The sequence below is a fragment of the Stegostoma tigrinum genome, chromosome 5 (assembly GCF_030684315.1).
Source record: "Stegostoma tigrinum isolate sSteTig4 chromosome 5, sSteTig4.hap1, whole genome shotgun sequence".
In the NCBI taxonomy this organism is placed as follows: domain Eukaryota; kingdom Metazoa; phylum Chordata; class Chondrichthyes; order Orectolobiformes; family Stegostomatidae; genus Stegostoma; species Stegostoma tigrinum.
The window spans coordinates 88,118,244-88,141,710 of NC_081358.1; the positions used below are offsets into that span (position 1 = coordinate 88,118,244).

At 38.5% G+C, this 23,467-nt stretch overlaps 1 protein-coding gene across 1 annotated transcript in view; it reads right to left on the reverse strand.

Annotated features, from left to right (window-relative positions):
• Positions 1-583: 583 nt before the first annotated feature.
• tmem64 (transmembrane protein 64) overlaps positions 584-23,467 on the reverse strand; it is a 38,404-nt gene continuing 15,520 nt past the window's right edge. Inside the window, exons 3-4 of the mRNA XM_048529994.2 lie at positions 13,528-13,683; positions 584-3,989 (exon numbers count right to left, since the gene is read on the reverse strand). Of these exons, the coding sequence (XP_048385951.1) occupies positions 3,798-3,989; positions 13,528-13,683 (348 nt within the window). The 3' untranslated portion in view covers positions 584-3,797. The remainder of the gene's footprint in view (positions 3,990-13,527; positions 13,684-23,467) is intronic.

The following is a 23,467-nucleotide window of genomic DNA, read 5'->3' on the forward strand; positions in this document are numbered from 1 at the left end:
TGTCCTAATACATCCCTAGAAAAACAAGATCTGTTACTGGTTATTTTACCCTGCTAGTCAAGTTAATTGATCCATATTAAAAACTAAAAAGCAAAACATATTTTTGATTTCAAGTTGAGGCATGAGAAGTATCGTTTCCCTAATGATTTTGTCCACATCTTTAAAAAAGGTACTCATTTCCAGCACATAGACTGCTGATTCCTTATATCACTTTACCAAATATCTGAATACCATTGTTTAAACAAGCAAGGCTCAGCTCTGTTTTGTTATTGACATTACCATCAAGCTCTTTGCCAATTGTCGAAATGTGCACCATTCGAAGACAGCTTCTGCTAGATGTAAGAGATGCATTAAAATCTGAAGTACAATATCATTTAATACTTCTGTATCAAATACTTTTGCTTAAAATACAACTATAATTAGCATTACGTAATTCTTCAACTGTTTTTCCAGATAAACTAAACAAACTCTGAACAGAAAGGCTGACATGATCAATAGCAATAGTGATGAATGATCCAGAATCAAACAAGCTCACTTTAAAACATTTTATTAAAACAGATTATACATTAAATTAAATATTCAGTCATGTGACATCAATAAAGAAATGCACTTCATAGTAAACAATATCATTTTGTGTGTACAGAAAGCATCAGATGTTTCTATACAAAATACCAGTAACCAGGAGCAACTTTAAGAGAGTGATCCAATTGAGCCAGTCAAATGACAAACCACTCAGTAAAGGTAGTTTCTAGTAGTCATCTGAAACCAAAATTAGATTTTAGAATTCTCACCAGTTATTTAGAATATATAACAGTTTCATTTTCATATAGACTTCTTTTCGAGTTTCCATTCTGCCACTGGCAGTCAATATGGATAAAGTTCATGCACATCATATTCTTGATTCATAAGATTCACACAAAACATTTAACCATGATGACATTTCTGCAGAACAATCAGAGATCTTCACTGGAGTCTTCTGCACACGACCATTGATATATACACATTATTGCCGAGTACCATTATACAAAAGCAAAATTCAAATTTTATAAAATCTAATAATAGAAAGGGCAATTCAGTTTATAGATACTAAGCAAAATATCCACCATCATGTGTCTGCAAGCTAAAAGCAGAATACGTTGAATAACCTTCCACATTAGTTCAACTTTTACTTATAGAAGGGAACAAAGTCACAGCTGTAATTAATTTTTTTATAATTCATAAATGAAAAACCATTAGCAAAGTCCAAATTAAAGAAGTGTCTGTTCCATACCCGTTTTCAGTTTGTAAAATCTGTTATACTTCACGACACTGATATTCATGAACAAACAGGAAATAAATCAAGAAATTAAATTCTTTAAAATGTGCTTTTTTTCCATGTTCATTACAACTAAACCTTATTCTTTCAAGGAATCTTTGTATTGAAAAGCAGGATGTCACCCAGACAGTGTCCCAGCTTACATGTAAAATACATTACATTTTTAATAGAACTTTGCGTATATATGCATGATATAGGCTTTCAAGTTTCCATAACCAGCTAACAAAGTGTAAGCATCAACAAAATGTGCATTAATCTCTGACCACATCTCAACTATTTTCAAAATAACTACAATAATTTCCATTTGTCCACTCTAACCGGATTGTAATTATTTCCAAAAATGTACCTTTTTACAATATCTCTGCATTTCATTATTTCAGTTTTAACTACACTATTCAATTAATATCCGTGATCTTGACAAAAACTGCAGCAAGTTTGAATGGTACATAGGCCACATAATTACAAACTTACTGTACATATCAAACAAAAGGAAACAATTCATGTCCATTTGGCATTGGCTAAAAGTGCACGTCTGTCAACTCCAAGTTATAAAAGCTGAAAGGAGTACAAATGGCGTTTAACAGATGCGTTACACCATATAAAAGTTTTCATTAGCTATAAGCAAAATAGTTATCAGTTTACCATCAAGGCAAACAGAACTCTTCACATATGAAACTATCAGAGCTGCAAAAACAAAATAATTACTACACTGATAACTCAAAGTAATTACTCTAACCATGTGACATTTTTATACTACAGAACAGCACATTAAATATAAACATGCTGCTTAAAATGTTGTTCTTAAATCATAGTGCATTAACTAACTGATGTTTTATATTATATATATAGAACTAAAGTATTATCTTGTATGTGGGATGTTAAAACAACATAAATCATTGTACACCTCTGTCTATTGATTTCAATGTGTGTCATGCAACATTTCTGGTATGGCATCTGTCTAAAAAGAAAGTCCTATTTTGAAAATGATGGACTGGTCACTCAAATAATTGACGGGCTACACACTCCCAACATTTCCTGTATATCCCACTGTATAACTGTTGAGTTTAATAATCCATTGGGAAAAAGCTAAGATTTCAAATGCAGGATTATACTATCTCAATGCCTTTGCAAAAATGAACAGTCCACTGTGATTGTTAAAAGCCTACAGATCTCATTAATGGCAAGCTATGTTATCATTTGTAACATCTAAAGACATTAATACACCAGCATTTTTGACAATAAACAACCCTAACTGCTATAATCTTGACAAAAATAATAAAGATGCAGCATATTTAACTGGTTCTTCATCCTGGGTTCAACCAAAAAAATTTTAAACTTGAGTTTTGTAAACATATAGGAAATCTTGAAACCACAGATTGGAATAGACTGAGCTAACACATATCACATTGTGATACTTATATTTATGTTGTTTTCACAAGAAGGAGCAGATTCACACATTTTGAATGTTCCCAGAGAGATTTGGTTCAAATTGATCGCTATTAAGACCATAACCGTATTTATTTATGCCAATTCTAATGTGCAAAATACTTCATTTACGAAATGTTCCTTTCGATTCTAGACTTTACTAATTATTTTAATTATAGCAGACAGCCTCAATAGCTCAAAGGCAATGAGCACTTATTTTTGAGACACTTATCAAATGCTTTCTACAAATGTACTATTCTGACTATGACCAAATATCTAAAGTGCATATAATAAGTAGCCACAGGGCCATCTGTGCTACTCTTACTCATTTAATTAGAAGGTTAAAATGAAAACACTAGTATAAACTTAGTGCTTATTTAATTGATTACAGCAAAACTGTTCCAATACTTAATGTTTTAAAGACAACTTTAACCAGATTAGAAAGGGGACTTTTGATTGGAATTTTGTTCTGATGTTCTAAACCATGGTTGTGACATTCCATTTCATCCTCCAAAACTGGGCGCCCCTTTGTTCTTTTTTGCCTACTCATTTGGCATCAAGCAGTTCCTTCACACAAACAAATATATTATTTTACTTGGTATGTTATAGTGCCCCATATAGCAGATTGTAAAATACAGTTGCCAATATATATATCACTCTGAACAATTCCGATCGTAAACCAATTTACAAGGTCAATAGCAGAGGGAGGACAACCAAATATTGGCTGTCCAATGGAATCAAAATGTTATAGACTGCGTTCTTCCACCACAGACAGGCAGGATTCAATCACATATGCGATTCAGTTAGCAGTACGTTATTAATGCTTTTTGAAAAGTTGCCCTTCCATCTTGCTTTCTTAATAATGAGCAACAAGACTTCATCACACCTTACCTATTTCAGCTACCAGTGCCATAATGTACCATTAATATGTTCACTATTAAGGCAGTTGCGCAAAGCTGTACTGTAGTATTGCCCAACAATTAGTCATTAACCTCTACTGATCTAAAACTAGCACTGGCCATTGGGCTTATAGTTCCCTGAATATAATAATTTCCATTCATACAACATTTATTCCCCCACTTGTCATGGCTGAAGTCCTCTTATTACAGAATGTCACATTGGGTCCATTTGGATGGCCACCTTTAATAAGTGAAGACTTTAGTTCCATCTGGCAAGCCAAAATGGCAGCATCCAATTCAGTATGAGCCCTATGCACAACATAAAACATCAGTCCAACGCTGATACAGATCTGCAACCAGAAGAAGCAAACAGTATAAGGATGATATAGTGAATATGTAGAGTAACTGTACAAATTGAGATTTAAACTGCCCATACAGATCAGCATTAACACTACAGATAGTATACAAATCCACCTGTTTAAAGGTATTGCAACTGTGCAGCTGCAATCACAAAATCAACAACTTGTTCTTGCATGGTGCCCTGAGTGTAAAATATAAGTTATGATGTTGCACAAAGAACCAACGATTCTTTAAAAGTGATTAAAAACTTAGTCAAAGGGAGTTTTAAAAGAGTAAGGTAATATGGAAAGGATTTAAACTATGGTAAAATACATTCCAATATTACTTAGTAAAGACAGAGTGACAGGTGAATAGGACTTCAAATAGATATGGATAGAAGTAGAAAGCAACTTCAAAGAGCAATGGAATAAATAACCCTCAAAGTAACGAAGCCATGGATGCGGGTGCAGTCGATAGTCGAGTTCAGTTAGGGTTGAATCAAGCCCTTTTCTTCATGCAGGAAATATGGAATTGGTAATTGAGCTTGGGTCAAATATGGGATTAAAATTGTAGCCAATCTAAGACAGTGGGTGAGGAGGGATTTGAGAAGTGAGACGTGAACAAAGGCCTTACACAGCAAGGAGAGGTTGGTGACTGACTTTACCTTTCTAGACAACCAAAAAGTCAAATTTGTTTATTTTTGGGGGAGGCGTGGGAAGAAGACTGGATCTGAACAGTTAAGTGTTCAGGACACAAGTGCCTGAAAAATACAAACTGCTTATTTCAGCTAATACGTAGGCAGAAAGTGAGATAAAAGTGCAACAGGTTAATGGGAATCGAGTTAAGGAAACAAATGATAAGTGTTATGCATGAGACAAGTTCAAGATTTTTATTGAGGTGAAAGGACAGGAATAAGGACCAAAAAGCAACCTTTTATAAGTACACAAGAATGAAAAAGAGCTAGAAAAGGGCATGATTATTCAGATGTAAAAGAAATCGAATTGATAAAGTATTTGCTATCGGTTTTTACTCAAATGGTTGTGGAGCGAACCTTTACTTGCTGGAGGAATTTGTGAAATAATTGTTAGAGATAACTGGGATTCCTTTAAGACAAGTGCAGAACAAGTCACCAGGCTTTTGCTGCATACACAACAGGTTAAAGGAACACAGGACACAGTAGAAGCAACGATTTCAATTTTCCAACCTCAGAACAGTGCTAAAATAAAACATCTGTCCCTCTCTGTTTTTATTCATGAATAAAGAGAATCACAGAATAGTTATTAGCTAAAGTTAAAGGCAAGCTCTTGGAATATATAACCACAATCATAAATCAGGGTTACAATTACAGAAATAATATAAAATTTAAACAAAAACAAACTCTGTTGTTATCCGAGACAAGGACCAATAGGCAGAGTCAAGCAGATTAGAGAATTAAATACACGTCTCCAAACACAGCAGTTGCAATTTACTGGACATTATTGATATTTAGCTACGGTCAGGGATCTATTCCAATAGGCTGGACTCCATTTAAACACTTGACACTGGAATCTGGGTCCAGGTAAATCATATAACAAGGGCTGTTGACAAGGAATTAAACTAAACTAGAAAAAAAAGAGAGATAAACAGAAACTCAAAAGTCTAAAGTGAAACATAGACTCAGGAGAGCAGTGTAGCAAATTGCTGAAGACAATTAGAATGGGATAGGAAGGGACAAAGTTAAGGCAGTTATGCAGTGGATAAAACCATGCAAATGTGAAGCTCGATGAACACAGCAGGCCAAGCAGCATCTCAGGAGCTCAAAAGCTGACGTTTCGGGCCTAGACCCTTCATCAGAGAGGGGGATGGGGTGAGGGTTCTGGAATAAGGAGGAGAGAGGGGGAGGCGGACCGAAGATGGAGAGAAAAGAAGGTAGGTGGCCACCTATCTTCTTTTCTCTCCATCTTCAGTCCAGCTCTCCCGCTCTCCCTATTTATCCCAGAACCCTCATCCCATCCCCCTCTCTGACGAAGGGTCTAGGCCCGAAACGTCAGCTTTTGTGCTCCTGAGATGCTGCTTGGCCTGCTGTGTTCATCCAGCTTCACACTTTATTATCTTGGATTCTCCAGCATCTGCAGTTCCCATTATCACTGATAAAACCATGCAAATTAGTTTAAAAATGTTAAAAATTCTTATCTGAATGTGTGAAGCACTCAACAGAATAAATGAATTAATGACAGATAAATAGTTTAGATAAAAGTGATATCACAGAAACAGGATAATAAAGGTCAAAGCTGAGACAAATACTCCAGGTTACACCACCTTTTGACAGAATGGAAAATATTGAGTAGCTAGATAGTAAAAGACCAGGAAAATAATAGGAAATAATCTTGGCTTTGAAGATAGTGAATTAGAATTGGTATGGGTAGGGATTAGAAATAAAAAAAAGAGTCAGAAAGCAATCAGGGATCCATAAACTACTCCCACAAAATGTAGTTATAAATTTAAGACAAAGACAGCAAGATTTGTGGGCAACAAAATTTATGTGTGACACTGACTACAAAGATCTACTGCTACCCTATCATTTCAAAGCTAAAAATCAAGACTGGGACTACACTCATTGGAATTTAGAAGAATGAGGAGGTTTCTTATAGAAAGATGCGAAATTATGTAGGGAATAGACAAGGTTGGAGCAGGGAGGTTGTTTCCACCGGGCGGTGAAACTAGAACTGAGGGGCATAGCCTCAAAATAAGGAGGAGCAGACTTAGGACTGAATTGAGGAGGAACTTCTTCAACCAAATAGTTGAGAATCTATGGAATTCCCTGCCCAGTGAAGCAGGTGAGGCTACATTATTCAATGTTTTTAAGGCAAGTGTGTAATATACTGGCATGGACTGAAATGGTTCGCAGACAGCAAACAATGGGTGCAAACAGGTATTTTCTGGAGTGGAAATGGTGACTAAAAGGCATTAGAGAAATCAGTACTCAGGCTCTAACTATTCACAGTATATATCAATGATTCAGATAAGGAAACCACATGTATTATTTCCAGGTTTATTGATGCAGCAAAATTGGATGGGATTGAGAAGGTGAGGAGGGTATCAAGAAGCTTCACAGCTCTTTGAGCAAGTTAACACATCATGTTACACTGTAATCACGTACAAGTATGAAGTTATTCATTTTGGTGGGAAAAAGCATATCATTTAAATGGAGATGATTGAAAATGTTGACGTACAACAAGCTGTGGATAACCTTGCATAGAAGTCACTAAAGCTAGCATGTAGGTGCAGCAAGCAGGTAGCAAGGCAAATGCTTTGTTGGCCCTCATTGAAAAAAAGCAATTCAGTACTGGAGCAAGGATATCTTGTGGCAGCTAATACAGGGCCTTGATAACCTACAGTATCATGTGCACTTTTGACTTATCAGAAAAATGGATACAGTTCTCATGAAGGGAATGCAGTGGAAGTTCAACTTATTGATTCCGGAGATGGCAAGGTTATGGCGACTCGGCCTATACCCTATGTGGTCCAGAAGAATGACAGGGGATCTCATTTAAACATTTACAATTTTGCTGGCACTGGACAGACTGGATGCAGGGATGTTTTTGCTCTGGCTGTGGCATCCAGAACAAGAAGCAATAGTCTCAGAAAAGAGATAGTCATAAATGACTGAGATGTGAAGAAACTTCTTTAGTAGGAATGGTGAACCTACAAAATTCTCTGGCTAAAAGGAGGTGGAGGTGGAGGTGAAGTCAGTGAACACAATTAAGAAAAGAAAAACTAGATTTCTAGAAGCTAAAGGTATTGACCGTCATGGGCAAAGAGTGGGAGTATGGCATTCAGATACAGGAACAGACAATAATCATACAGATTTGCATAGCAGACTCAATAAATCAAGAGTCCTATTCTTGCTCCTAAATTATAAACTAAGGATCATAATTCACTTCAATTCCACATTCAGTTTAAAAACTACGTTCTCAGATCACAAATAATCTTAAAAACCAATTAAGTAGGTACGATGCAGAGTTGACAGTGTGGAGCTGGAGGAACACAGCAGGCCAGGCAGCATCAGAGAAGCAGGAAAGCTGACATTTTGAGTCGGGATCGTTCTTCAGAAAGGATCCTGGCCCGATACGCCAGCTTTCCTGCTCCTCTGATGCTGTCTGGCCTGTTGTATTCCTCCAGCTCTACACTGTGTTATCAGCAGTTCTTATTATCTCACGATGCAGAATTTCCCAAGATTGACTCTAATATAGACAAAGGAAGCAATAAATAAGCAACAAGTGATAGGAAAGAAATAATTCAATATTCAAAAATACATTCCAGATTAAAAACAAGTAGTAACCATCCACAGCTTATTATGGAAGTACAGCGTTAGATTGAAAGTAGCTTCCCATCAACACTACAAATAGCTAAGTTTTGCTGCTACACAGGCCTCCAGGTGTGACAGTGTCTTCTGTATGCAGTAGTTATCGCTGCTGCAGAGAACCTCCTGGTAGCTACACAGCCATACAGCTTAGGGGGTAACATTGCTTAGATATGTGCTAAAAATAACTAACTCTGAGGACCAGAGTGTTTTAGGGATGAAAGAGCTACCTCTAAAGTTGATAAAAAGCAAAAAAGAATAGAATGAGAGTGATGTAGCCATATAGTTAAGAAAATAGTTGAGAGGCAGATATATGGATAGGCATACAACAAGGACATTAAAGTAATTATTGGCACCTTAGAAGCACATAAATCAATGATGAAATGGCAGAGATATTGAACAGATATGCTGTGTGCAGTTTAAGGTGTAACCATCATGGTCGATCGTGACTAACAAAGTACTGCAAGGGTCAATGTTAGCAGCTCAGTTGATAATAGGATGAATCCCAAAATACTCGGCACTACATGATAGCCCCCTGCCCATTTAACGTTCAGGGAGAAGGGCAATTATCAATGCCGAAGTTTTGGCGACAATTCTGGAGATTTTCAAGACACTGCACAAGATGGACCTAAAAACTTTAATCCTTTAAACTCCAAGGGGGCCAGAATACAGTAGATAAGGGACCAATGACAAGGCAGAATAATACTAATTTATAACAGGGATCTAGCCATCAGATTAAAATGATCAGCTACTCAGCATATAATATCTCAAAAATAGCTTTGGACGTTTTACCACAAGTAGTAGGCAGAGCAGAGATCACTGCAAAATTTAAAGACGCTTGAAAAAGTGATCTCAAATAGAGGAAGAAATGGAATCAAAGACAGTGACTGATTTTTGGTAAACCTAGTAGTGACAATAGATCAATGGACTTGTTCTGTGCCCACATCTCTGGTCCTTCTATTGAAGACACTACATAAGACCGTAAGACCGTAAGACATAGGAGTGGAAGTAAGGCCATTCGTCCCATCGAGTCCACTCCACCATTTAATCATGGCTGATGGGCATTTCAATTCCACTCCCTGCACTCTCCCCGCAGCCCTTAATTTCTCGTGAGATCAAGAATTTATCAATCTCTGCCTTGAAGACATTTAATGTCCCGGCCTCCACTGTGCTCCATGGCAATGAATTCTACAGGCCCACCACTCTCTGGCTGAAGAAATGTCTCCTCAATTCCATTTTAAATTTACCCCCTCTAACTCTAAGGCTGTGCCCACGGGTCCTAGTCTCCCCGCCCAACGGAAACAACTTCCCAGCGTCCACCCTTTCTAAGCCATACATTATCTTGTAAGTTTCTACTAGATCTCCCTCCAATCTTCTAAACTCGAATGAACACAATCCCAGGATCCTCAGCCGTTCATTGTATGTTAAAACTACCATTCCAGGGATCATCCGTGTGAATCTCCGCTGGACACGCTCCAGTGTCAGTATGTCCCTCCCGAGGTGTGGGGCCCAAAACTGACAGTATTCTAAGCGGGGCCTAACTAGAGCTTTATAAAGTCTCAGAAGCACGTCACTGATTTATATTCCAACCCTCAAGATAAATGACAACATTACATTGGCTTTCTTAATCATGGACTCTACCTGCAAGTTAACCTTTAGAGAATCCTGGACCAACACTCCCAGATCCCTTTGTACTTCTGCTTTACGAATTTTCTCACTGTTTAGAAAATAGTCCACACGTGTATTCTTTTTTCCAAAGTGCAAAACCTCACATTTGCTCACATCGAATATCAGCCATTTCCTGGACCACTCTCCTAAACTGCCTAAATCTTTCTGCAGCCTCCCCACCTCCTCAATACTACCTGCCTGCCCACCTATCTTTGTATCATCGGCAAACTTCGCCAGAATGCCCCCAGTCCCTTCGTCCAGATCATTAATATATAAAGTGAACAGCAGCAGCCCCAACACTGAACCGTGCAGGACACCACTTGTCACTGGTTGCCATTTCGAAAGAGAGCCTTTTATCCCAACTCTCGGCCTTCTGTCAGACAGCCAATCCTCAATCCAAGCCAGTAGCTCACCTCGAACACCATGGGCCCTCACCTTGCTCAGCAGCCTCCCGTGAGGCACCTTATCAAAGGCCTTTTTGAAGTCTAGATAGATAACATCCACTGGGTTTCCCTGGTATAACCTACGTGTTACCTCTTCAAAAGAATTCTAACAGGTTTGTCAGGCACGGCCGCCCCTTACTAAAACCATGCTGACTTGTTCTAACCCGACCCGGCACTTCCAAGGATTTAGAAATCTGATCCTTAACAATGGATTCTAGAATTTTGCCAACAACCGAGGTTAGGCTAATCGGCCTATAATTTTCCATCTTTTGTCTTGATCCTTTCAATAACAAGGGGGTTACAACAGCAATTTTCCAATCATCTGGGACTTTCCCCGACTCCAGTGACTTTTGAAAGATCTCGACCAAAGCCTCTGCTGTTTCCTCAGCCACCTCCCTCAGAACTCTAGGAAGTAGCCCATCTGGGCCAGGCGATTTATCAATTTTTAGACCTTTTAGCTTTTCTAGCACTTTCTCTTTTGTAATGCCTACCATACTTAACTCTGCCCCCGACTCTCCTTAATTGTTGGCATACTACTCGTCTTCCACTGTGAAGACTGACGTAAAGTGCTTATTAAGTTCTTCAGCTATTTCCTTATCTTCCATCACTAGCCTTCCAGCATCAATTTGGAGCAGCCCAATGTCTACGTTTGCCTCTCGTTTGTTTATGTATTGAAAGTAACTTTTACTATCATTTCTAATATTACTAGCTAGCCTACCTTCGTATTTGATCCTCTCCTTCCTTATTTCTCTCTTCGTTATCCTCTGTTTATTTTTTTAGCCTTCCCAATCTTCTGATTTCCCAGTGCTCTTGGCCACTTTATAGGCTCTCTTTTTCTTTGCTGACTTCCTTTGTCAGCCAAAGCTGTCTAATCCCACCCCGGATAATCATTCTTTTCTTTGGTATGAACCTCTGTGCTGGTGTCCTCAATTACAAGAAACTCCTGTTATTGTCGCTCTACTGTCTTCCCTGCTAGGCTCTGCTTCCAGTTGATTTTCATCAATTCCTCTCTCATGCCCCTGTAATTACCTTTATTTAACTGTAACACCATGACATCTGATTTTGCCTTCTCTCTTTCAAACTGCAGACTGAACTCTTCCATATTACGATCGCTGCCTCCTAAGCGTTCCCTTACTTCAAGGTCTTTTATAAAGTCTGGCTCATTACATAGCACTAAATAGCCACAGAATAGCCTGCTCCTTTGTGGGCTCCATCACAAGCTGTTCCAAAAAGCCATCCAGTAAACATTCCATGAATTCCCTTTCTTTGGATCCACCAGCAACACTATTCATCCAGTCCACCTGCATGTTGAAGTCCCCCATGATCACCGTGACCTTGCCTTTCTGACACACCCTATCTATTTCCCAGTGCATCTTGCGCCCCTGGTCCTGATCACTGTTAGGAGGTCTGTACATAACTCCCATTATGGTTTTTTTGCCTGTGGTTTTAATTTCATTTTTAACTAACATGGCAACCCACCCCCTCTGCCCACCATCAGTTCAAGTTTAAAACAGTGTTTGTGAAACTCCATTTTTCTCCAAAGCTTGAGGGATCATGAGACATGGACAGAACCCAAAAGTGGAGTAACAACTTGCACTTATATAATGCTTAATTTTTTTTTGTTTGAAGATGCTTCTTTGACCCTAGGTGCATATAATGATTCGTAGAAGTGAGAGTCTGTAATTTGGGTGCAGGCACAAAATGGCTGCTGTACAAGTTGGCAGCAAAATGGCTTCTAGCCTGGGAACTGTGAATTCTGCTAGATGTGCTCTTTTAAGCTGGGAACCTCGCATTCTGCTAGGGCTGCAACAAACAATGTTGTAATGATAAGATAATGCAGTACTAACCATTTTAGCTGACCTTCAGTAGCAAATGTTATGGCGCTATATGTTGGGACAATTCAGTAACCTAAGCATTGTGACATAAGTTGTTTACCAGTTAATATTATTGGATTAGGTAACTGTTAATAAGGCAACATCATGTATTGATTGGAGATGCATTGAAAAAACTATGCGATCATGCCATGTATTCTGCTTTAAGAAAAGTTTTAAATGTCTTTGTATTAACCTATGATGTGCAGCTCCTTCAAGAAGTACGGAAGTGCTCAACTTCTGTGATTCTGGATGATCTGTACTGGCCGATTGAAGAAAATAAAGAGCAAGTTTCAAGGAGCCAGACAGACCAAGAGTGTTCTTTGACCGATTGTGGGATCGAGACACACCCCGGCAGGGGTCCAGATTTACAGAAGTACTGGGGAAATGAACATAATCAAAAGCATGGAAAGCCAGATTTCTTCTGGCAATATGAAATACAGAAGACAAAATTATCTACACATGAAAAGGGCAGAACAGAAGAAAAAAAGAATTGTCCCAAATTGTTGACCAAATTTAAATCAGATTGGGGATTATTCTTCCTACTCACGAGTTCTTACTTGTGACCACTAATAATATACCACACTAATAGTGACTGCATTCAAAATAAAATTTTTGCTGCTCAGCATAAATGTTATGACAAGACAGTAAGAACTGTCAATGCTGGAGTCAGAGATAACAGTATCGAGCTGGAGGAACACAGCAGGCCAGGCAGCAGAGGAGCAGGAAAGTTGACGTTTCGGGTCAGGACCATCCTTCAAAAATGGGGGAGGTGAAAGGGAGCTCTGAAATAAATAGAGAAGGGCTGGGACTGGGGAAGGCAGGTGGGATGGTGATAGGTGACTGCAGGTAGGGAGTGGTGGGGATTGGTCAGCAAGATGGGAGCAGTGGATTGGTGGGAGAGAAGGTGGACAGGTTGTGTCAGGTCAAGGAGGCAGGAATGAGGGGGAGAGTTGGTCATGGGATGAGGCCAGAGGGTGGGGAGATTTTGAAACTGGTAAAGTCCACATTGTAGGCTCCCAAAGCAGAATATGAGGTGCTGCTCTTCCAGTTTCCAAGTGGTGTCATTGTGATACTGGAGGAGGCTCATGATGGACATATTGCCCAGGGAATGGGAGGTGGAGTTGAAGTTGAAGTGAATTTTACGATCTTCTCCATGCACAATACTGCAATATCAAATGAATTTTCATTACCCATGAAAATATAATGCTAGCAAAAAGATTACCTGCAGACTGAATATTAAATATCCACTGACACTCTGCTCAGCAATTACATCTTCCATTGTACGTAGTGTTGTTCCCAGGTAAGAATTCAAAAGTTGAGTGGGGAGCAGTCCAACCGATGATGCAACAAGGTAATTTGGGACAGATAAATCTGTAATCTGCAAAAGCAAAACCATATAATTAAATGTTATTTCAAGGAACAAGCAGTTGCATCAAATTAGGGATTCCCCCCAGTTATGTTGACAGTTTTCTCCAATCTAATTGCTTCTACGCAAAGAAAAAGGTTGAAAGGAGATTTGACAAGAGTATTCAAAAGCATGACGAGCCTACAAAGGTGACAAAGAGAAGACATTCCCATTCATGGAAGGCTCAAGGCCAGACAAAAAATATCTAATGGTGAAGGACAACATCTTCACTCAGCAAATGGTTAGGACTGGAATGCACTGAGTGTGTGGAGGATGAAAACAGATTCAATGGTGGCTTTCAAAAAGTGGATTGGGTTAACATCTGAACAGAAAATAGATTTCAGGGCTGCAGGGAGCAGAGGCAACTAGGCTAGCCAAATTGTTTTTGCTGAAAAGCTTCCTTCTGTACAGTAACTATTGAGTATCTAAGTGAATCCATGGTTGCGTGCCAAGATCAAACTGTTTTACAAGTTATCTACAGGATGCACTGTCATAATGCTCTTAGATTTCTAAAACAGCAACTTCCAAATGTATGACTTCGACCACCTAGAACAAGGACAGCAGGCACATGGTAACACTTTCACCTAAATAATTTCCTCCAAATTACAAACCATTCCACTTATGTTAACATTTCACCATCCCTTTATTGTTGCAAAGTCAAAATTCTGCAACTCCCTACCTGATAGCATTACCACTACATTTACACTACATGTAGCTGCTCACCATCACCTTTCTCAAAAAAAGTTAGTCTTCACTCAATGTTCATATCCAATGAACCAAAAAATAAAGCCTGCGTTGCTATTGTGTATTCAATTGTATGATCTGCAGATATCCACTGCCCAGAAGTTTAAAAATGACTACACAAATGGCTTGTACCTTGTCTATAAAGCTACAAATGAGAACTCTAACACTGCATATTTGCAGTTCAATCAACCCAGGAAAAACGACTAATTTTAGCTTCAAATTATCCAGTCATGGGCTAGTGAATATTAAGCAATTGTAAGAACCAAGAATTTGTTGATTGTTTATGACTGTAGATTTGAATTATAAAATATTCCATTACCACAGCTGACTCTGATCAGAGCAGCTGTTTTCTTTTCCATCCAGTATCAAAGATATTCCAACTATTATAATGTTTCTCTATCAGATGCTCAAATTAAACAGCTGTCTCATTCTTTCCACGACAAACCTCAATTAAATACTCACCGGTGAAAATTTGCACCCATGTTTAATGACGTACACTGGAAACACACTTATAGAAAGGAACAGTAATCCAAAGGCTAATTGATGAATGTCTAGGGCACAATGTAGGGTTTCCAGTTACTGCTGGATGGATCCCTGGAGAACGCATCTACGTGATTTCTAGTCTCCAAACCACCTCACCCAGTTAACAGTCTTTCCCAAAACCAACTGTGGTTAATAACTAACAAAGTGTTTGAAGGAGAGAAGATCTAGTATTAACATCTACATTTTTTTCCTCAGATCAATCCTATAAGGTTTGGAAACTTATGATGTCATCTGTTTTACTGTATGTAAAAACAAAGCAAGTAATTTAATCAATGCTCTGATTAATTTCAAATCTGGAGGCACAGATTCAAATTATGTACTCAAAACTGAATTCTGCTCTGCACCAATGTAACATGCTTTCCACAGGGACTCCTCATGCACAAAACCCAAAGGAATTCTATCCTTTTTAAGAGAGTCAACTTGTTTCGAGCAGTTGCTAATGAGGTGACAATTTGCATTGGTAGACATTACAGTAAGTTTCTGTTACATCCAATAGCTTACCCTGCAGTAGGCTGAAAAGCTCCTGGGTTTGTAGATCCAAACTCCAATCAAATGTAAACGCTGCATTAAGTCTCTTTTAGCTTAATGAGAGCCAGGCTGATTCAGTTAGGAGGATTAAAGTAAAGATTAAATTAAAGATTAAATTAAAGATTAAAGCAAGCACCGTATCATGGCTGTATATTATGATCCTGTATGAATACAGTTCAAACTAAAAAGCATTTCTTCCATCTGTCTCTTTTCTGTAGAAATTATAGTTTTGACATGGAGCTCATTCAGTATTTAGCAATCAGAAAATCAACATTTCTAAACTGCAATGACAGGACAGGCAATATTCTGAAGTAAATAGCTTTTCTCTTTGTAATTTTCATATATTCCTCATTATCAGACTGATCACTCATTTCTTGTTAACTTTCCAATTAGTTTTTCACATTCTGAGATGTAATAACAAACAACACTATGGATCAAGTGCTAGAAAGTGAGACTACTGTACATTTAGAAAAGGTTTTTAGTCAGGGCAGACTCAGTGGGCTGAAGGGCTGCTCCTGTACTGTACGATTCCATGTTTCATATTTGAGCAGGTCAACCTCCAGATATCTACTAAAATTCAACCAAGGTTCAGGATGGGGAAAAGCAGTGGATGGAAACTTCAGTACCAGTAACTACTTACAAGACAGCCTTGATGGCGGTTTAAGTTCTGGAATAAGCTTTTAGGTCAGAGGAAAAAGGAACTACCACTAAGCTGTATTGACAGACGAAACCATAAACCTATACAGGAATATAGCAAGTCCAGCTGGCGCTGCAGTTATACATGTTCCTGCACATGCAAAAAAGATATTCCAGGCAAAACATAATGTTCAATTACAACTTCCTACGTTGTCTATTTAGTCGTATATTATGCAGACGTCACTGTTAGAAAAACAGTCTTTCATTTCTTTAAGTAAGCATTGCCTTTTCTTAAAAATAATGAAAAGTGGAGGGGCTTGCCTCTCGATGTATCAGCATTATAGTTTCAGGAACAAAAGCAATCTGTTTGATAGGGTTTTAATTACAAATGTAACCCCAGTGGTGTTGTCAGTTCTCACTAAATGATCTTCATATTTATTTAAAAGTACCTTGATGCTGTTAAACACAAACAGAAAATGCTGGAATACTCAATAGTTTAGCAACATCTGTAGAAAGACAGTTTAATAGCTCAGTCAAAAATCTTTCACTAGTACTTAATACTGCAAGTTCAAAGGGAGCGATAAATAAACTCCAAAGCAAAATGTACATGGTGTAGTACACCCTTAGATGCTGCCCAAAAACATACACAGAAAAGAGAAAAACTAGAGAAAACCAAAAACAAAGGAAACGAAAAAGAGAGAAAAAGTTATGGTCTGAAACTGCTGAATTCAATAACAAGCCTGGAAAACTGATATGCCTATGAAAGATGAGATGCTGAATATCATTGGAACACACAGGAGGCTGTAAACAGGGAGATCAGCATGGGAGCAATATGATTAAAATGGCAGGCAAATGGGACTGAAGGGTCATGCTTGCACACTCAGAAAAGCCATTCCGCGAAGATCAGAGGATTAGACAGGGTGGACAGTGAGAGCCTTTTTCCTCGGATGGTGATGGCTAGCACGAGGGGACATAGCTTTCAATTGAGGGGTGATAGATATAGGACAGATGTCAGAGGTAGGTTCTTTACTCAGAGTAGTAAGAGTGTGGAATTGCCTGCCTGCAGTAGTAGACTCGCCAACTTTAAGGACATTTAAATGGTCATTGGATAAACATATGGATGATAATGGAATAGTATTGATTAGATGGGGTTCAGGTTGTTGCGCTGACCTGTGAAACCATCAAGGGCCAAAGGGCCTGTACTGCACTGTAATGTTCAATATTCTGGTCACCAAATCTGTATCAAAGTAGACTGCACGTAGATCTACAAATAAAACTCAATCCCTACAGTGTGGCAACAGGCCATTCACCCCATGTCTACACCAACACTCAGAGCATCCCAACTAGGCCCATCCCCCATAACCCACCTAATGTACACATCCCTAGACACTATGGGCAATTTAGCATGGTCAATCCACCTAGCCTGCACATCTTTGGACTGTGGGAGGAAACCCACGCAGACATGGGGAGAATGTGCAAACTCCAAACAGATAGTCGGCCAAGGGCGGAATCAAACCCAGATTCCTGGTGCTGACAGGCAGCAGTGCTGACCACTGAGCCACTGTGCTGCCTCAAATACAGGATAATAAATTAAAACAAACACAAATAAACCATTTTCACCTGTAAGAGTGTTTGAAGCCTTGGGTCACGAGGATTAAGGAAGTAAATGGGCAGCTGTTGCAACTCCTGCTTGTATGAAACATGCTATAGATGGCTGCTGGGAAAGGTGGTAATGTTTCTTCACCCTTCTATCAGATACAGCAACTTCTCTTCTTTAATCTCTAGACCCTGAAAAAATTTTGACTATCCCCAATCAAATCTCCTCTTTCTATAGAGCTATGCCAGCTTCTCTGATTAAACTCTGTCAATGAAGTTCCTCATCCTGGAACAATTTGAGGCCCTTTCCTGCATTTTCTCTGAAGCTTTCACATCCTATCTGTAGAAGATAATCAGGAAGGCTAATGGAATATTGACCCTTATTTTAAGGGGTTTGACATAAAAAAGAGAGTAGGCAAGTCTTATACTGTTCAAAACGCTGAGTCCTTCCAAAATAAAGCCCAGAACCAAAAAAAGAAATTCTTTACTTGAGAGAGGGGAGACAATTTCTTCTGAGGGCAGTAAATCTGAATTTTTTTTTCAAAATTGCAGAGGGGTGAAAAGGCTGGCTTAAGTACATTCAAGACAAAATGAAGTTGAGGATCATCAGATAACTAGGATCTCACTGAATGGCAGAGTTGATTCAACGGGCCAAATGGGCAACTCACGTTCCTACATCCTCAGTCAACTGTCCACCTGAGGCTGAACCAGAGGTTTATAAAGGCTGTCTTGAATTTTTTGCTCTCGTACTCTATACCCGTTTTAGAAGACTCCTTTTACTACTTCAAAATCTCCTTATTGCCCTCAAGAATTTGTGCAGATATCACTATTTGGCGTGTTCAGGCTAAGAGAAGTTGTTTCTAAAGAACCTGAACTCTGCGAGTCTGCAGGTCTCTTTGGATGCATTTAGAGTCGCTTTCAAAAAGACTTTTAGATTTTAGGTCCTTTTGATTTTGGTATGTGCGGATAAAGGAAACCCAACCTGAAAGGCACTTGGGAGGGGGCTAACAAGGAAAGAGATTATAATATGCATGGTAGGACCCTGGGAAGCACAGAAGATCATAAAGACATATTCAAAAATTGACAACAGTAGCAAGATGGGTAGATAAACATGATTAAGGTGACATATGTCTATTAACCAAGGCATAAAAATAAGAGCAGAGAGGTTATGCCGGAATCAAAGTAAAACGCTGGTTGGGATGCAATACTGCATGTAGTTTTGGTTATCACATTAATCAGAACGATGGGATTGCAACGGAGTGGATGTAGAGAAGAAGATTTGATGCGGCCCAGGTGTGAGCTACAAAAAAAAATTAGATAGGCAGGGGTTCTTTTCCTTGGAGCAGTGTGGGCTGAGGATGAACCTGATAGAGGTGCGTACGATTTTGAAAGCCCTAGATATGTTGGGTAGAAAAGCACTTTTTCAATTAATAGAGGAATTGATATCCATAAGGCATAGATTTGAAGTAAAAGGCTAAGAGGAGAGTTAAGGAAATTGTTTTGCAATTATAAGGTGGTGAAAGTCTGGAATTCTTGTAACATGCAAGCAGTATTCAGATATTCGTGTTGTCATAGCATCCAGACCTATGAAAAGATGAAAAATGGGATTACTGTAGTCAGATCTTTGTTGATTGGTGCAGACATGATGGGCCAAATAGTCTTTTACTTGTGATGTAAACATCTACGAAGCTACAGAAGTATAGACAGCGGTTCTGGATGGCCACAAGTTTACAAAAGATGGAAGAGTATAAGACCTGCCTGTCAATAGCAAAATCCCTATTTCTCATGCTCTTTCTTTTGTATATTTCAGCCATGTTTATGATACATTGTCTACATTCAAGTTCACAGCTACATGTAAGACTTCCCTTGAATACTTTAATGGACTTCATTCTGCGTGCAAATTTATTTTGAAATTAAACAGCCATCAATTTGCTTTTCTTTATTTTTCAAACTAAGCAACTTGCAGGAACACTCCTGCTATTGTCTATTGGAAGCCCCCCTTCTCTGGCTAATGTACTAGGATTCTGGCAATACTACATGCAATAAGGTTGGTCTTAACTGCAGCCAAAGACAGAACAATGGGAGGCCTACAAGAAGTGCATTTGAACCGTTAAGTCTATGCTGACCCAGATGTTGAATGGTGCCTAAAGCTTGATCCAACCTATTTGACATTCTCAACCATGTATCTTAATTGTCCAAATAACCTGTCTTCTAATAAATTCAATGAATTCAATAAGGATTAATGCTGAAATCACTGTGCAATCAGCATTCTGGAACACTACCAAATACATATTGCAAATTATCTCCCTGTGGTAATATCATATGTACTCTTTATAAAAAGATCACAACATGCAAGTAAAACCTGCTGTCACAATTAAAATTAGGAGGCATATTCTTAGGGTGAGAGGAGAAAGATTTAAAGGAGGACATGCAGGGCAACTTTCTTTAAAAAAAACACAGTAGTTTGTGTGTGGAATGAACTGCCAGAGACAGTAGTAGAGGTACGTACAGTTACAACATTTAAAAGACATTTGGATAAATTCAAGAATAGGAAAGGTTTGAAAGGTTATGGGCCAAGCGCAGGTAGGTAGAACTACTTTAGTTGGGAACATGGTCAGCATGGACTCTTTGGACCAAGCCGTCAAACAGCAGGGAAACAGACCCTATGGCTCTACAGAAGTCTCTTTCTTAAACACTGAATCAGCTTCCACAACATTCTGTAGTAGAAAATTCCACAGATTCACCCTCATGAAGAAATTTTTCTTCAGTTCCGTCTGAACTGGCCTACTATGTATCCCAAAATTGAGAGCCCCGTTGCTTGTGGAAAAGAAAAAGAAAAAGAGAGCACACGCAAGAGACAGAAAAACTGCACCGATGCTCTGGAGTCTAGTTGGTTGGCAAGGACAAAATTAAGTGGGTCTTAGCCATCACATTCGTTCTCACACTACCTGCTTCTGGCACAGTTTGGCAACCATGCCTTTCTACACAATATTTCACGCACATAAAAGGGGTACCAAGTTTGCATAACAAAAAAAGTGGAAAATCTATATTTTCCCAGGTAAACTCCAATTAGGAAATGCTTAAAAAATTTCATATAGTTGACATTGCTGTAATCTATTCTGTAATAGGTGATGCCAATGGTTACAGCTTAGCAACATAAAACAATACTAAAACAGATGAGAGTTAGATAAACAAAAGAAAGTCAAGCAATATATACTCAAATCTGCTCCAATCATGAACACAGATACAAACATTCTATCACTAGACTGTTAAAAAAAGTTACATTTATGCAGTTTCCCTGAATTAAAGAACAAGGAACCTACACATTTGTCATAGGGAAAATGCTGAAGTTATCATTGCAGATGTTATAATAGAGCATTTGGATACATTCAAGATATTCAGGCAGAACCAACATGGCTTTATCAATAGGGAAATCATAGCTAACCGATTTATTGGAGCTCTCTGAAGCAGTAACTTGCGCTGTAGATAAAGGGAACTAGTGGATGTATTGTATTTAGATTTGCAGAAGGGTTGAGATAAGGTGCCACATCAAAAATTATTATGGTAAATTAGAGCTCATGGTGTAACATATTGGCATAGATTAACGATTAGCTGGCTAACAGGAAACAGAGTAGGAATAACTTGGTCTTTTTCGGACTGGCAGGATATCATGGGTGCTGTGCCACAGGGGTCAGTGCTAAGGCCTCAAATCTTTACAATTTATATAAAAATGAGTTGGATGAACACATCAAAATGGTAGCTAAATCTGCTTATGACACAAAGATAGGTAGGAAAGAGTTGTGAAGATGGCTTAAGGAGCCCTACAAAAAGATTTAAATAGGTTAAATGAGTGGGCAAAGGTTTGGCTAATAGAGACCGATGTGAAACAGATTGTTAATTTTGGCAGAAAGAAAACAGAAACATATGTAAAATAAGAGAGGCTTCAGATCAATCAAGGTTTCCTAATGTATGAATCATAGAAGGTAAGCAGACAAGTACAGCGAGTAAACAGGAAATCTAATACATATTATGGCTTATTGTGAAGAGAACTGAATTCAAGAGTTTACTTCAGTTATGTAGGGCATTGGTGAGTCCACATCTGGAATACTGTGTGCAGAACTGGTCAACATCCTTATGAAAGAAGTTCAGATGAGGTTTACTAGGCTAATGCCTGGATTAAGAGAATTGCCTTATGATACAGCAAAACAGGCTAGTCCTGAATTTTGAAACTTACACGAGTTAGACCTAATTGAGACATACAAGATCCCGAGGAGACTTGGCACAGTGGATGTTGAAAGGATGTTTCCTCTTGCGAGAGAATTGGGGTCATAATTTATCAAACCTTCATTACAACCTTACCATTTAGCAGAGAGTCCATCTGAATTCTGTAGAATCTTAAACAACTATTAGTTTTCCCCACCCCCCTTACCCTTTAACAGTTCTAGTTTCAAAAAGCATGCACTTCAATTCTGAGATAACAAAGTGCAGAGCTGGATGAACAGCAGGCCAAGCAGCAGAGGGGAAGGCGGCTGACGTTTTGGGCCTAGACCGGTCTGCTGTATTTATCCAGCTCTACACCTTGATGTCTCAGATTCCTCAGCATCTGCAGTTCCTACTATCTCTAAAACCACTTCCCAAGTCTCTCCATTTTCACTCAACCCATTGCAGATGTTATAATAGAGCATTTGGATACAGTCAAGATATTCAGGCAGAACCAACATGGCTTTATCAAAAGGGAAATCATAGCTAACTGATTTATTGGACCTCTCTGAAGCAGTAACTTGCGCTGTAGATAAAGGGAACTAGTGGATGTATTGTATTTAGATTTGCACTTGACAGGATCTATGTCAAAAACTTTATATTTCTTTACTACATTTGGATATCTAAGACCGCACAAAATTCTTTACTACATACCAGTATTGCATATTGCTTTCAGAGGTACCTGTACCTTTCATGTCCAAAAATAAACATATCCTGTTACCATTAATGTATTTATTTGCATACGAAGTTCTGTCTTCTCCTATACTCCAAATAAGATGTATTTCCCTACTTGATTGCTATTTTGACACCATAATTTTTCTTCTATATTGACGTGCATTTGCTACCCTTCACATTGAATTTTCATAATCGTAAATTACTATTCTCCTTATGTTGCACCATCAGCAAATTTGAATATTACTCTTTAGAGTCTGATGCCTTGAGCACCAATCCCATATTTTTCCAATCTGGAAAAATAATCTAGATTTTCCCAGCCTCTTTTGTCCTCTCCCCTCTAATGAGCTTCCTTCCATTCGGCTTTATTCCATGTATGATTATTATAATCATTTACCCATGAACTTAGCCTAAAAAAGAATGAAGTATTCAGAGTCAGAGTCATACAACATAAAAAACATATTTGCGCCATTTTTAAAAAATATTGAACCAAAAACCTTTGCATGTTACAAATCTCAATTTGTATGCATATTTTAATATCATTGGAGTTAAATCTGGGTTAGTTTCACTAAGGTTTTCTCATTTTCAAAATTATTAAATGAAACATTTCTGTAGCTTTCGTGATTTAGTTTAGAAAAGGTTGAGATACATACTTTGGCAGCACTAACAGATTTTATTTACTTTCAGGATGTTTTTCATCTTAGCAAGATAAACCATGGTCCTTTAAGAGATGTTAGAAATTTCTAAACTTAGGGTTTTTTCATCTTAGAAGAAACAC